General features: G+C 45.9%; 1 protein-coding gene across 1 annotated transcript; it reads left to right on the forward strand.

The window, feature by feature from the left end:
- The first annotated feature begins 56 nt into the window (after positions 1-56).
- LOC123157193 (uncharacterized) lies at positions 57-2,021 on the forward strand. Its single transcript, XM_044575452.1, has 4 exons — positions 57-1,018; positions 1,111-1,224; positions 1,317-1,379; positions 1,793-2,021. Exons 1-4 carry the CDS (start codon positions 886-888, stop codon positions 1,840-1,842), a joined length of 360 nt encoding a protein of 119 aa, XP_044431387.1. The 5' UTR covers positions 57-885; the 3' UTR covers positions 1,843-2,021.
- The last annotated feature ends 14,158 nt before the right edge of the window (positions 2,022-16,179 follow it).

Below are 16,179 nucleotides of genomic sequence, written 5' to 3' on the forward strand. Positions count from 1 at the left end.
GCACGATGGCGTCCGGGCGCACCCAGCCACATGCCGCACGTCCGGTGTGTGGCACAATCGCACACACGTCCGGGCGATCGAGCGCGCTGCCCGCACGACCTAACGCGCCCGTCGTTCCGGCCTGCCTTCCAACCCCATTCCGTCCTGCCACCATCGTCTCCTACCTCTCGATCCCCTACCTTCATCGTCTTCTTTCTCTAGTTGCCATGGCAACCAGACTAGATCTCTAGCGCCTCACCATCCCCCACCCCCACCCCCGCGACAACGAGCTAACAGGTCGATCTCCGATCTCCTCCTGTTTCTCGTCCTTTCTTTGTCTAGAAAAGTGAAATTGCAGATTGACCACGAACATGGCGACTAGATCCACCCTGTCATGACAAACACATCATGGATTTGTGTGTATTCAAATATGCCCACCAAATTACACCAGATCTGCCATATTCTATCCTAGAGTTGAGCTAAGTTTCTGGGTTGTGTTGGTGCGAGTAGTTGATGCATAAGAATGCGTATGAATCACTAAAATCAGGGGAAAAGAAAAGGAGGGATTTGGGTGGTGCATAGAGAGGGAGGAAAATAATTGCCACATGTTTCTGATGTTAGTTGCCACCTATTTTTGCCGTCAGCTGCCACAATATAGTGTTGTTAGTTACCATCATATTATGTTCGCTGTTGTCGTCGGTTTGAAATGATAGTTGGCATCCGGATTTTAGAAAAGAGAATGAAAGTACATGTCCTAATTGCCGTGATGTGTTGGTTGTCATTGCAAGAAATGTGATAAGATTGCCGTGTTTTCTTGTATGTGCAAACAGAAAGAATGCATTTTGCGGATATTGATGCGTTCTTGTTCATGTAGTGACTGAAAACAAACTGGAAAAAAAAGGAAAAATGAATCATGAAGACGACACTGATCCTTGGTTTTCTCAAAGGCCAGAAACGCCCCTTTGGGATGCAGCAGAGTACAATCAACTCATTTCCGCAGGGCCGTTGCTGCCAGTACTAGAGCAGTACGCAAACGTCGGTACGATGCATCATCAAAAAAGGGGCAGTTGCCATATTTATGACGAGGAAGATGGCATTCTACTTATGTCCTACAATGTCCATTTGTCGCAGGCTCTTATGACCCAACCACACCCGCGGGGATACCATGGCAAGTGCAAGCACATGGCGCAAACGCTGACAGATGTATGGGCGACCAACTTCAAGTAGCCAATGTGGCAAATCAAGGTAACGCGTACGGAAAAGAAACATACTGGTGTCGACATGAAATTAAACTTGCAAGGATGGCAAAGGCTTACGAGTTATATGGAAAAACGCAGGGCCTTCATGTAGCGCATGGCAACAGGTGGCAACCATGTACCTGCCATCAACATCGAACACAGGTGAGACGACCGAAGTGAATTTGTGGACAGTGATTCAGGAGAATGAACATAGGACAAATGCAGTTGCCATGCCTGGACAACTGCATTTGCCATGATTGGACAGGTGCAGTTGCCATGCATGCACAACTGCATTTTCCATGCCTCGGACAAATGCAGTGCTAATCCTGGGTTGCCATGTATGCACAACTGCATTTTGCCATGGCAGGACAAATGCAGTGCCATGCCTGTACAGGTGTAGTTGCTATGTCAAATCAACTGTGGTTGTCATACCTAATCAAATATGATTCATGTGTCTAAACAACTGTGGATGACAAGTGTGAACAAAAATTTGTGTGGCATTGTTGAACTACTACATGTGCCATGTTGTACAAACTGCAGTTGCCATGCATTGACCAACTGCTAAATGATCACAGGTTGTTATGGTGGAACCACACCGACAAACATCTCATGGCAAGCTTCATAGTTGCAGTCCCATGCTATTGCAGATAGAGCACATCAAGTTGGAATGACAAATTAGATGCGGTTAGCACATGCGGCACAACAAGGTAAAAAATATGTGAACTAGCAAAACAATAGTGCACTTGCTTTTGTGGAAAAGCATGGGGGAAAATGAATTTTGTCACGGTGGTGACGGAAAACAACAAAAATGCTGCCAAGTGGACACGTGCACCTAGAATGCATGTTTTGATGATAAAGAATGTTGGTTGCCATGCATTGGCAACAGTAGTTGTCATGGTTGTTGAACTGTAACTGCCATGGCTCAAAAACTGCAGTTGCCATGCATGGCCAGATGCAAATGTCATGGCTTGCTGTATGAATGATATTTTGCCAATCAGATGCAGTTGCTATATTCCGTTACAATAAACCTGCCATTCAAGCAATGCTTACACACGTACCCTTTTTTTGTAGGGCCTTTGACTACAATCAACAGCGGCGTGGGGACATCTACTGCGGGAACCTCTGAGCACACAGAAGAAGTGTTCCACCAGCCAGTCAACAGTCGTGGCACAAACAATGCAGAAGCAGTGTCGGAAATGGCAATCGTTCCAGCAATGCCGACAAGCACACCTTTGCACACCAGCGCAAGCAACACTCAAGCAGATGAAACAGCCGCCAATACTGAAGTGAATGATGAAACTGATGACGAAGCCCAAGGGGATGAAGAAGATGGGCAATCAGAAATCATCGTACCTCAGCCACCATATGTTGGGAAGAGATTTGATTCGTTTGCAGATGCCAAGGAATTCTACCAGACATATGCAATGTTCCATGGTTTTGCGGTGAACACCAATACCATAGGAAAATTAAAAAAAACTAAAGAGTACAGCAGAGGTGAGAGAAGGTGCTACAAGGCACGAAGGAATAAGAAGGGGAAAGGTGTTGCCTCTGTCGTGCCGGAACGAAAGAGAGGTATCATTGTCAAGACGAATGCCCTGTCCGGTGCAAGCTAAACGCAGATGGAGCACAGTGGGTGGTCACCGACTATTTCGATGAACACAACCACAAACTCATAAAGAAGTTTGATCTGGTGAAATTTCTGAGCGCCCACAAAGGATTCATCCCCCTCGAGAAGAAATTCGTAAAGTTGCTACATGATTGTAATGTCGGTCCGTCAAGAATGGTCCAAATACTGTCCCTGATCCACAGCGGAGATGGTAGACTAAGTAGCATGCCCTACATACCAGCAGACATCACAAACCTAAAGGCAAAGTACCATAGAGAGAGCAGGTTGGCTGACATAGAAGCCACGATAGCCTACTTTGAAGAGAAAGTAAAAGCAGATGTTGATTTCTTCTACAAGATAAGATTGAATGATGAGGACCGTGTCAGAAACTGTAGGGTTTCGTAGTAATTTCAAAAATTTTCCTACGCACACGCAAGATCATGTGATGCATAGCAACGAGGGGAGAGTATTGTCTACGTACCCAACGCAGACCGACTGCGGAAGCGATGACACGACGTAGAGGAAGTAGTCGTACGTCTTCTCGATCCAACCGATCAAGCACCGAAACTACGGCACCTCCGAGTTCGAGCACACGTTCAGCTCGATGACGATCCCCGGACTCCGATCCAGCAAAGTGTCGGGGAAGATTTCCGTCAGCACGACGGCGTGGTGACGATCTTGATGAACTACAGCAGCAGGGCTTCGCCTAAACTCCGCTATAGTATTATCGAGGAATATGGTGGCAGGGGGCACCGCACACGGCTAAGGAATAGATCACGTGGATCAACTTGTGTGTTTGGGGTGCCTCTACCTCAGTATATAAAGGAGCCAAGGGGGGGAGAGGGGCACCGGCCAAGGAGGAGGGCGCAGGAAGAGTCCTACTCCTACCGGGAGTAGGACTCCCCCCCCCAATCCTATTCCAACTAGGATTCCCCAAGGGGGAAAGAGGGAGAGGGGTGGCCGGCCACCTCTCCTAGTCCTAATAGGACTAGGGGAAGGGGGGAGGCGCGCAGCCCCCTTGGGCTGCCCCTTTCTCCTTTCCACTAAGGCCCATGAAGGCCCATATGGCTCCCGGGGGGTTCCGGTAACCTCCCGGTAACCCGGTAAAATCCCGATTTCACCCGGAACACTTCCGATGTCCAAACATAGGCTTCCAATATATCAATCTTTACGTCTCGACCATTTCGAGACTCCTCGTCATGTCCGTGATCACATCCGGGACTCCGAACAACCTTCGGTACATCAAAATGCATAAACTCATAATATAACTGTCATCGTAACCTTAAGCGTGCGGACCCTACGGGTTCGAGAACAATGTAGACATGACCGAGACACGTCTCCGGTCAATAACCAATAGCGGGATCTGGATGCCCATATTGGCTCCTACATATTCTACGAAGATCTTTATCGGTCAGACCGCATAACAACATACGTTGTTCCCTTTGTCATCGGTATGTTACTTGCCCGAGATTCGATCGTCGGTATCCAATACCTAGTTCAATCTCGTTTATCGGCAAGTCTCTTTACTCGTTCCGTAATACATCATCTCACAACTAACATATTAGTTGTAATGCTTGCAAGGCTTATGTGATGTGTATTACCGAGAGGGCCCAGAGATACCTCTCCGACAATCGGAGTGACAAATCCTAATCTCGAAATACGCCAACCCAACATCGACCATTGGAGACACCTGTAGTACTCCTTTATAATCACCCAGTTACGTTGTGACGTTTGGTAGTACCCAAAGTGTTCCTCCGGTAAACGGGAGTTGCATAATCTCATAGTCATAGGAACATGTATAAGTCATGAAGAAAGCAATAGCAACATACTAAACGATCGGGTGCTAAGCTAATGGAATGGGTCATGTCAATCAGATCATTCTACTAATGATGTGACCTCGTTAATCAAATAACAACTCATTGTTCATGATTAGGAAACATAACCATCTTTGATTAACGAGCTAGTCAAGTAGGGGCATACTAGTGACACTTTGTTTGTCTATGTATTCACACGTGTATTATGTTTCCGGTAAATACAATTCTAGCATGAATAATAAACATTTATCATGATTATAAGGAAATAAATAATAACTTTATTATTGCCTCTAGGGCATATTTCCTTCAGTCTCCCACTTGCACTAGAGTCAATAATCTAGATTACACTGTAATGATTCTAACACCCATGGAGCCTTGGTGTTGATCATGTTTTGCTCGTGGAAGAGGCTTAGTCAACGGGTCTGCAACATTCAGATCCGTATGTATCTTTCAAATCTCTATGTCTCCCACCTGGACTAGATCCCGGATGGAGTTGAAGCGTCTCTTGATGTGTTTGGTCCTTTTGTGAAATCTGGATTCCTTTGCCAAGGCAATTGCACCAGTATTGTCACAAAAGATTTTCATTGGACCCGATGCACTAGGTATGACACCTAGATCGGATATGAACTCCTTCATCCAGACTCCTTCATTTGCTGCTTCCGAAGCAGCTATGTATTCCGCTTCACATGTAGATCCCGCTACGACGCTTTGTTTAGAACTGCACCAACTGACAGCTCCACCGTTTAATGTAAACACGTATCCGGTTTGCGATTTAGAATCATCCGGATCAGTGTCAAAGCTTGAATCAACGTAACCTTTTACGATGAGCTCTTTGTCACCTCCATATACGAGAAACATATCCTTAGTCCTTTTCAGGTATTTCAGGATGTTCTTGACCGCTGTCCAGTGATCCACTCCTGGATTACTTTGGTACCTCCCTGCTAAACTTATAGCAAGGCATACATCAGGTCTGGTACACAGCATTGCATACATGATAGATCCTATGGCTGATGCATAGGGAACATCTTTCATATTCTCTCTATCTTCTGCAGTGGTCGGGCATTGAGTCTTACTCAATTTCACACCTTGTAACACAGGCAAGAACCCTTTCTTCGCTTGATCCATTTTGAACTTCTTCAAAATTTTGTCAAGGTATGTGCTTTGTGAAAGTCCAATTAAGCGTTTTGATCTATCTCTATGGATCTTAATGCCTAATATGTAAGAAGCTTCACCGAGGTCTTTCATTGAAAAACTTTTATTCAAGTATCCCTTTATGCTATCCAGAAATTCTATATCATTTCCAATCAGTAATATGTCATCCACATATAATATCAGAAATGCTACAGAGCTCCCACTCACTTTCTTGTAAATACAGGCTTCTCCGAAAGTCTGTATAAAACCAAATGCTTTGATCACACTATCAAAACGTTTATTCCAACTCCGAGAGGCTTGCACCAGTCCATAAATGGATCGCTGGAGCTTGCACACTTTGTTAGCTCCCTTTGGATCGACAAAACCTTCCGGTTGCATCATATACAACTCTTCTTCCAGAAATCCATTCAGGAATGCAGTTTTGACATCCATCTGCCAAATTTCATAATCATAAAATGCGGCAATCGCTAACATGATTCGGATGGACTTAAGCATCGCTACGGGTGAGAAGGTCTCATCGTAGTCAATCCCTTGAACTTGCCGACAACCTTTTGCGATAAGTCGAGCTTTGTAGACAGTAACATTACCATCAGCGTCAGTCTTCTTCTTAAAGATCCATTTATTCTCAATTGCTTGCCGATCATCGGGCAAGTCAACCAAAGTCCATACTTTGTTCTCATACATGGATCCCATCTCAGATTTCATGGCTTCAAGCCACTTTGCGGAATCTGGGCTCACCATCGCTTCTTCATAGTTCGTAGGTTCATCATGATCTAGTAGCATGACTTCCAGAACAGGATTACCGTACCAGTCTGGCGCGGATCTTACTCTGGTTGATCTACGAGGTTCAGTAGTATCTTGATCTGAAGTTTCATGATCATTATCATTGGCTTCCTCACTAACTGGTGTAGGTGTCACTGAAACAGTTTTCTGTGATGAACTACTTTCCAGTAAGGGAGCAGGTATAGTTACCTCGTCAAGTTCTACTTTCCTCCCACTCACTTCTTTCGAGAGAAACTCCTTCTCTAGAAATGATCCATTCTTAGCAACGAATGTCTTGCCTTCGGATCTGTGATAGAAGGTGTACCCAACAGTTTCCTTTGGGTATCCTATGAAGACACATTTCTCCGATTTGGGTTCGAGCTTATCAGGTTGAAGCTTTTTCACATAAGCATCGCAGCCCCAAACTTTAAGAAACGACAACTTTGGTTTCTTGCCAAACCACAGTTCATAAGGCGTCGTCTCAACGGATTTTGATGGTGCCCTATTTAACGTGAATGCGGCCGTCTCTAAAGCACAACCCCAAAATGACAGCGGTAAATCTGTAAGAGACATCATAGATCGTACCATATCTAGTAAAGTACGATTACGACGTTCGGACACACCATTGCGCTGTGGTGTTCCGGGTGGCGTGAGTTGTGAAACTATTCCACAGTTTTTCAAATGTACACCAAACTCGTAACTCAAATATTCTCCTCCACGATCAGATCGTAGAAACTTTATTTTCTTGTTACGATGATTTTCAACTTCACTCTGAAATTCTTTGAACTTTTCAAATGTTTCAGACTTTTACTTCATTAAGTAGATATATCCATATCTGCTCAAATCATCTGTGAAGGTGAGAAAATAACGATACCCGCCTCGAGCCTCAATATTCATTGGACCACATACATCGGTATGTATGATTTCCAACAAATCTGTTGCTCTCTCCATAGTACCGGAGAACGGTGTTTTAGTCATCTTGCCCATGAGGCACGGTTCGCAAGTACCAAGTGATTCATAATCAAGTGGTTCCAAAAGTCCATCAGCATGGAGTTTCTTCATGCGCTTTATACCGATATGACCTAAACGACAGTGCCACAAATAAGTTGCACTTTCATTATCAACTCTGCATCTTTTGGCTTCAACATTATGAATATGTGTATTACTACTATCGAGATTCAATAAGAATAGACCACTCTTCAAGGGTGCATGACCATAAAAGATATTACTCATATAAATAGAACAACCATTATTCTATGATTTAAATGAATAACCGTCTCGCATTAAACAAGATCCAGATATAATGTTCATGCTCAACGTTGGCACCAAATAACAATTACTTAGGTCTAATATTAATCCCGAAGGTAGATGTAGAGGTAGCGTGCCGACTGCGATCACATCGACTTTGGAACCGTTTCCCACGCGCATCGTCACCTCGTCCTTAGCCAATCTTCGCTTAATCCGTAGCCCCTGTTTCGAGTTGCAAATATTAGCAATAGAACCAGTATCAAATACCCAGGTGCTACTGCGAGCATTGGTAAGGTACACATCAATAACATGTATATCACATATACCTTTGTTCACCTTGCCATCCTTCTTATCCGCCAAATACTTGGGGCAGTTCCGCTTCCAGTGACCAGTCTGCTTGCAGTAGAAGCACTCAGTTTTAGGCTTAGGTCCAGACTTGGGTTTCTTCTCTTGAGCAGCAACTGGCTTGCTGTTCTTCTTGAAGTTCCCTTTCTTCTTTCCTTTGCCCTTTTTCTTGAAACTAGTGGTTTTGTTAACCATCAACACTTGATGCTCCTTTTTGATTTCTACCTCCGCAGCTTTCAGCATTGCGAAGAGCTCGGGAATAGTCTTGTTCATCCCTTGCATATTATAGTTCATCACGAAGCTCTTGTAGCTTGGTGGCAGTGATTGGAGAATTCTGTCAATGACGCAATCATCCGGAAGATTAACTCCCAATTGAATCAAGTGATTATTATACCCAGACATTTTGAGTATATGCTCACTGACAGAACTGTTCTCCTCCATCTTGCAGCTATTGAACTTATTGGAGACTTCATATCTCTCAATTCGGGCATTTGCTTGAAATATTAACTTCAACTCCTGGAACATCTCATATGCTCCATGACGTTCAAAACGTCGTTGAAGTCCCGATTCTAAGCCGTAAAGCATGGCACACTGAACTATCGAGTAGTCATCAGCTTTGCTCTGCCAGACGTTCACAACATCTGGTGTTGCTCCAGCAGCAGGCCTGGCACCCAGCGGTGCTTCCAGGACGTAATTCTTCTGTGCAGCAATGAGGATAATCCTCAAGTTACGGACCCAGTCCGTGTAATTGCTACCATCATCTTTCAACTTTGCTTTCTCAAGGAACGCATTAAAATTCAACGGAACAACAGCACGAGCCATCTATCTACAATCAACATAAACAAGCAAGATACTATCAGGGACTAAGTTCATGATAAATTTTAAGTTCAATTAATCATATTACTAAAGAACTCCCACTTAGATAGACATCCCTCTAATCCTCTAAGTGATCACGTGATCCAAATCAACTAAACCATGTCCGATCATCACGTGAAATGGAGTAGTTTCATCGGTGAACATCATTATGTTGATCATATCTACTATATGATTCACGCTCGACCTTTCGGTCTCCGTGTTCTGAGGCCATATCTGTATATGCTAGGCTCGTCAAGTTTAACCTGAGTATTCTGCGTGCGCAACTGTTTTGCACCCATTGTATTTGAACGTAGAGCCTATCACACCCGATCATCACGTGGTGTCTCAGCACGAAGAACTTTCGCAACGGTGCATACTCAGGGAGAACACTTCTTGATAATTTAGTGAGAGATCATCTTATAATGCTACCGTCAATCAAAGCAAGATAAGATGCATAAAAAGATAAACATCACATGCAATCAATATAAGTGATATGATATGGCCATCATCATCTTGTGCCTGTGATCTCCATCTCCGAAGCACCGTCATGATCACCATCGTCACCGGCGCGACACCTTGATCTCCATCGTAGCATCGTTGTCGTCTCACCAATCTTATGCTTCTACGACTATCACTACCGTTTAGTAATAAAGTAAAGCATTACATCGCGATTGCATTGCATACAATAAAGCGACAACCATATGGCTCCTGCCAGTTGCCGATAACTCGGTTACAAAACATTATCATCTCATACAATAAAATTCAGCATCATGCCTTGACCATATCACATCACAACATGCCCTGCAAAAACAAGTTAGACGTCCTCTACTTTGTTGTTGCATGTTTTACGTGGCTGCTATGTTCTTAAGTAAGAACCAATCTCACCTACGCATCAAAACCACAACGATAGTTTGTCAAATAGACTCCGTTTTAACCTTCGCAAGGACCGGACGTAGCCATACTTGGTTCAACTAAAGTTGGAGAGACAGTCGCCCGCAAGCCATCTATGTGCAAAGCACGTCGAGGGAACCGGTCTCGCGTAAGCGTACGCGTAAGGTTGGTCCGGGTCGTCTCGTCCAACAATACCGCCGAACCAAAGTATGACATGCTGGTAGGCAGTATGACTTGTATCGTCCACAACTCACTTGTGTTCTACTCGTGCATATAACATCAACATAAATAACCTGGCTCGGATGCCACTGTAGGGTTTCGTAGTAATTTCAAAAAATTTCCTACGCACACGCAAGATCATGTGATGCATAGCAACGAGGGGAGAGTATTGTCTACGTACCCAACGCAGACCGACTGCGGAAGCGATGACACGACGTAGAGGAAGTAGTCGTACGTCTTCTCGATCCAACCGATCAAGCACCGAAACTACGGCACACGTTCAGCTCGATGACGATCCCCGGACTCCGATCCAGCAAAGTGTCGGGGAAGAGTTCCGTCAGCACGACGGCGTGGTGACGATCTTGATGAACTACAGCAGCAGGGCTTCGCCTAAACTCCGCTATAGTATTATCGAGGAATATGGTGGCAGGGGGCACCGCACACGGCTAAGGAATAGATCACGTGGATCAACTTGTGTCAACTTGTGTGTTTGGGGTGCCTCTACCTCAGTATATAAAGGAGCCAAGGGGGGGAGAGGGGCACCGGCCAAGGAGGAGGGCGCAGGAGGAGTCCTACTCCTACCGGGAGTAGGACTCCCCCCCCCCAATCCTATTCCAACTAGGATTCCCCAAGGGGGAAAGAGGGAGAGGGGTGGCCGGCCACCTCTCCTAGTCCTAATAGGACTAGGGGAAGGGGGGAGGCGCGCAGCCCCCTTGGGCTGCCCCTTTCTCCTTTCCACTAAGGCCCATGAAGGCCCATATGGCTCCCGGGGGGTTCCGGTAACCTCCCGGTAACCCGGTAAAATCCCGATTTCACCCGGAACACTTCCGATGTCCAAACATAGGCTTCCAATATATCAATCTTTACGTCTCGACCATTTCGAGACTCCTCGTCATGTCCGTGATCACATCCGGGACTCCGAACAACCTTCGGTACATCAAAATGCATAAACTCATAATATAACTGTCATCGTAACCTTAAGCGTGCGGACCCTACGGGTTCGAGAACAATGTAGACATGACCGAGACACGTCTCCGGTCAATAACCAATAGCGGGACCTGGATGCCCATATTGGCTCCTACATATTCTACGAAGATCTTTATCGGTCAGACCGCATAACAACATACGTTGTTCCCTTTGTCATCGGTATGTTACTTGCCCGAGATTCGATCGTCAGTATCCAATACCTAGTTCAATCTCGTTTACCGGCAAGTCTCTTTACTCGTTCCGTAATACATCATCTCACAACTAACATATTAGTTGTAATGCTTGCAAGGCTTATGTGATGTGTATTACCGAGAGGGCCCAGAGATACCTCTCCGACAATCGGAGTGACAAATCCTAATCTCGAAATACGCCAACCCAACATCGACCATTGGAGACACCTGTAGTACTCCTTTATAATCACCCAGTTACATTGTGACGTTTGGTAGTACCCAAAGTGTTCCTCCGGTAAACGGGAGTTGCATAATCTCATAGTCATAGGAACATGTATAAGTCATGAAGAAAGCAATAGCAACATACTAAACGATCGGGTGCTAAGCTAATGGAATGGGTCATGTCAATCAGATCATTCTACTAATGATGTGACCTCGTTAATCAAATAACAACTCATTGTTCATGGTTAGGAAACATAACCATCTTTGATTAACGAGCTAGTCAAGTAGAGGCATACTAGTGACACTTTGTTTGTCTATGTATTCACACATGTATTATGTTTCCGGTAAATACAATTCTAGCATGAATAATAAACATTTATCATGATTATAAGGAAATAAATAATAACTTTATTATTGCCTCTAGGGCATATTTCCTTCAGAAACATATATTGGGTGGATGGTGCTGCAAGAAGGGCCTACAAACATTTCTGTGATTGCATATCATTCAACGCAACATATCTCACTAATATGTACAAGATGCCCTGCGCTCCATTCATAGGAATAAATAACCACAATCAGTCATTGCAGTTCAGTTGCGGACTCGTTCGGAACAAAGATACGGATGGTTACACTTGGTTGTTCAAAACCTTCTTGGAGTGCATGGATGGACTTGCTCCGATGAACATAATAACAGACCAGGATTTTAGCATGCTTGTAGGCATAGGGGAGGTCTTTCCGTTGGCAGTGCACATGCACTGCAGGTGGCATATTATTAAAAAGGCTGAGGAGATGCTAGGACCATTTTTTGCTGACCGTCCAGGGCCGCACAAGGCATTCGAGTTATGCGTGGACCACAGCCTGACGGCGGAGGAGTTTGAACGGAGTTGGACGGCTATGATTGAAACGTACCAAGTGCAAGACAACGAGACACTTACTGGCCTGTGGTAGAAGCAAATGTACTGGGTGCCGGCCTACTTCATGCAGTGCTTCTTCTCATTTTTGCAGACTACACATTGCAGCGAGGGGTTCAACGCTGTTTTGAAGCGGTACGTGAGCCCTGGCAACTCATTGCTACAGTTTGCCAAGCAATACATAGCTTTGCAACAGAAAATACTGGGATCTGAGCTACAGCAAGAAGCGAACACCGCACTCAAGCAGCCTAAACTGCTAACATATTTTCCAATGGAGAGGCAGATGAGCAAGATATATACCAACAAGATTTTTAACAAGTAAGTCGATTATGCTACCCTCTTATTTGCACAAAGCATGAAGATTGTAGGTGCCATAAAGAATTCAATGCAATTGCCATCTTTTTTGACTTGCTGATCTATTGAAAATAGCCATTAAATACAGTGTAAGCATGATCTGTAGTTGCCATGTGGGTTGAACTGTAGTTGCCATGTGGGCTGAACTGTAGTTGCCATGTGAAAATGATATGTAGTTGACATGTGGCTCAAAACTTCGTTTGCCATGTTTTATAAACTACACTTGCCATGTTAAATGAAATTCATTTGCCAATTCAAAATGTGATGCATTTTGCCATGTGAAAAATATCATGCAGTTGCCATATGGAAACAAAAAACACAAGAACAGATGTAGGAAAAACAACATGATTTCCATGCCATCAATGATTTTAGATATACGTGTTGCTATGTTACGACCTACCTCAACATAAGAGCATCTCCACTAGGCTCCCAAGAACACCCCCATCACCACTTTTTTAGCCCCGGCGTTAAAAAAACGCTCCACTCACGCCCCCAACACCTCGTTTTTCGCCGGATTTAAGTAAAGTTAGCCTCGGCGAGCTCACCCCGAACCCAGCCCCCCGGGGGTAGCTGGGGACGCCGGCGCCACTTTTTCCCCTCGTGTGGCCCACCTGCAGCCACAACTCCCCCCATGCTCTCTCTCTCCTCGTCGCTTTCTCCTCGAGCCCCCACCTTCTCTCTCCTCATCCGCTTCTCTCTCCCCGTTCGCGTCCCGGCCACCCGAACCCGCCCTGGTGCCTCCCCGCCGCAGCTCTGGCCCGCAGCGCCCAACATCCCGCGTCGCCCCGCCAGCCCTCTGCGCCCGGTCGGCCTCCCACACCGCGCCACCCTGCCAAACGGAGAGCTCGCGGGCTTGGCGAGGCTGCGCTCGAGCTTGTGCGCGTTCCTCGTGGCGCTCCAGCACACGGTCCGCTCCGCTCCAGCCCCATTCCCGGCGCACTTCGAGGCCCCACTTCTCCTCCCCTTCGCCCTCCCGGTCAGCCGGTGTTGCGGCCAGATCAGCGGTGTTGTCCAGGCGGAGGCCGCTGTCGATGACGAGGAGGAGGCGCTCTGCCCCATCTGCCTCGACGCCATGGAGTTGGGCCGTGACGTGCGCGTCCTCCCCAGCTGCAACCGCGCCTTCCACGAGGACTGCGACGATCGGTGGCTGGCCATCTCGCCTGGGTGGCCGCCCTGCTCAGCCGCACGGTCGAGCTCGTCCGGTCGGACAACGCCATGTACGCCTCCTGCAGGACCATGGTGCACGCGCTCTCGCGCTTGCCTGTGCGTGGCAAGGAGGACGGCGGCGAGTTCGCGTGCAAGTCCATCCCTGCTGGCGCGAGTTGGTGCTACCGCGCGCGCTGCTTTGCTGCTGCCCAAGGCGGGCGAGCGACGGGGCACAGTGAGTCACGCGAGATGGCAAGGACTGTGGCGGGATCATCGTGGTGTCTTCCTCGCCTCATTGTCGAGCTAGTGGGGGGCACATCGAGTGGGAAATTTTTGCCCCCCAGGCCAAAAATTTCGCCGGCAGCCCCCCAGGCGGCGAAAAATATGCCTCCTGGGGAGGCCAACGGCTGGAGATGCTCTAAGGTGCTACAAAAACATCGTATAAGAGTTTAACAAAAGCACAAAAAACATGCAGATTCCAGGAAGAAACAAAGCGTGCCAGCATGTACACGGCTTACCAGGTGGACGAACATACGTTCAATGTGTGTTCATTATTGAGCATGTCGGATTCAGAACCTGAAGACCCGGACAAGGGAAGGAACTACTCTATGAAGGCAATGATAAGCAAAGACGGATACTACTGCCAATGCTGCAAATTCGAACGTGACGGGATTGTGTGTTGTCACATACTGAAAGTAATGGACATGCACGCGGTCACACGATTGCCCCGCCATTTCATAAGGCGGCGATGGACTTGGGACGCTGACGATGCGTTGGGGCCACAAACATCAAATGCAGTGTTGGTTGTGCATGACGAGAGACCGGAGGCAACCATGGAAGCCGTGAGGCACGTTGTGTTGACCAAGAACTATGCTGAACTAATAGATGAAGCATGCAAGAGCGATGAGACAGCGAGGGTGGCAGAAAAACATAGGAAAGTCCTGAAATGAGAGCTTGATGAGATCAAAAAGAGGAAGGCTGAAGAAGCCTTACACAGGTTCCCCCGCACCTCAAGTGTGCCTTCGTCCATGGGTCCGTCATCTGAAAACTCGGAGGTAGGGTCTGGAAGAGCAAGCACGCAAATCCAGGTCAGGAACCCGCCCCGTTCCATCACAAAAGGGCGTCAAAAAGAGATAAGATACAAATCGGGGTTGGAAATTCAAGCAAAACACAAGAAAATAAAGAAAGGGGCGGGCAATCCATAAAAGCAATTGTGGAGGATTGTAACTTATGTGGTGGTGACATTTTTGTAAGGTATATGGTCAGGATTTTAAAAATTCGACAAATGACTGTTGGTGGACAACATGATTTGAAAGAAATGCCATGTATGCCACGCATGTGCTGCTAAATTTGCCATGCTGCTTCCATCGAATCCGCCATGTGATTTCTACTGAATCTGCCATCACGCATATTTTTCGTTTTCAGACCATGCATTTTTGTTTCCGTTTTTTTTGACATGCTGATCTATTGAAAAATGTCAACTGGGTACATTATAAGCATGAAAAATCGTAGTTGCCATGTGAAATCACCTACAGTTGCCATGTGTAATAAAAATGCATTTGCCATGTGGAAATGGTGTCTAGTTGACATGTGACACAAAACTACAGTTGCCATGTTTTATGAACTGCATTTGCCATGTTAAATAAACTTTGTTTGCCATGTTATATGTTATCCAGTTGCCATGTCAAATATCGTGCAGTTGCCATGTCATATATCATGCAGTTGCCCAAAATAACAAAAAACAGAATGGTTACTTTCACTAACCATGCCTGATGAACTATAATTGCCATGTTTTCGGGCATCATAGACACATTCAAACACCCAACTGGTACTACCAACCACAAACACATAAATAGTACTAAAACATAAACGTCGCTACTCTCAAACCTAAGTAGGTTCACATCCACACATGTATTACAAATATGTTCAATGCCACTCACACGCTGCCACTAAAATACTAGACAATGGAAGGGTTGCAGTCATAACATAGTACACGAACATAGTTTTAAAAGAACAAGTTGATACCTTACATTCATCAACCACAGAATGTAAGGTAGGCGTGCGGTATGGAGCACCATGTGATCACTTGTACTTCTTGATGGCTTTTTTGACAACTTTGTTGGGGAACGTAGTAATTTCAAAAAAATCCTACGCAGACGCAAGATCATGGTGATGCATAGCAACGAGAGGGGAGAGTGTTGTCCATGTACCCTCGTAGACCGTAAGCGGAAGCGTTATGACAACGCGGTTGATGTAGTCGTACGTCTTCACGATCCGACC

This window comes from Triticum aestivum, chromosome 7B, assembly GCF_018294505.1.
Source record: "Triticum aestivum cultivar Chinese Spring chromosome 7B, IWGSC CS RefSeq v2.1, whole genome shotgun sequence".
Lineage (NCBI taxonomy): Eukaryota > Viridiplantae > Streptophyta > Magnoliopsida > Poales > Poaceae > Triticum > Triticum aestivum.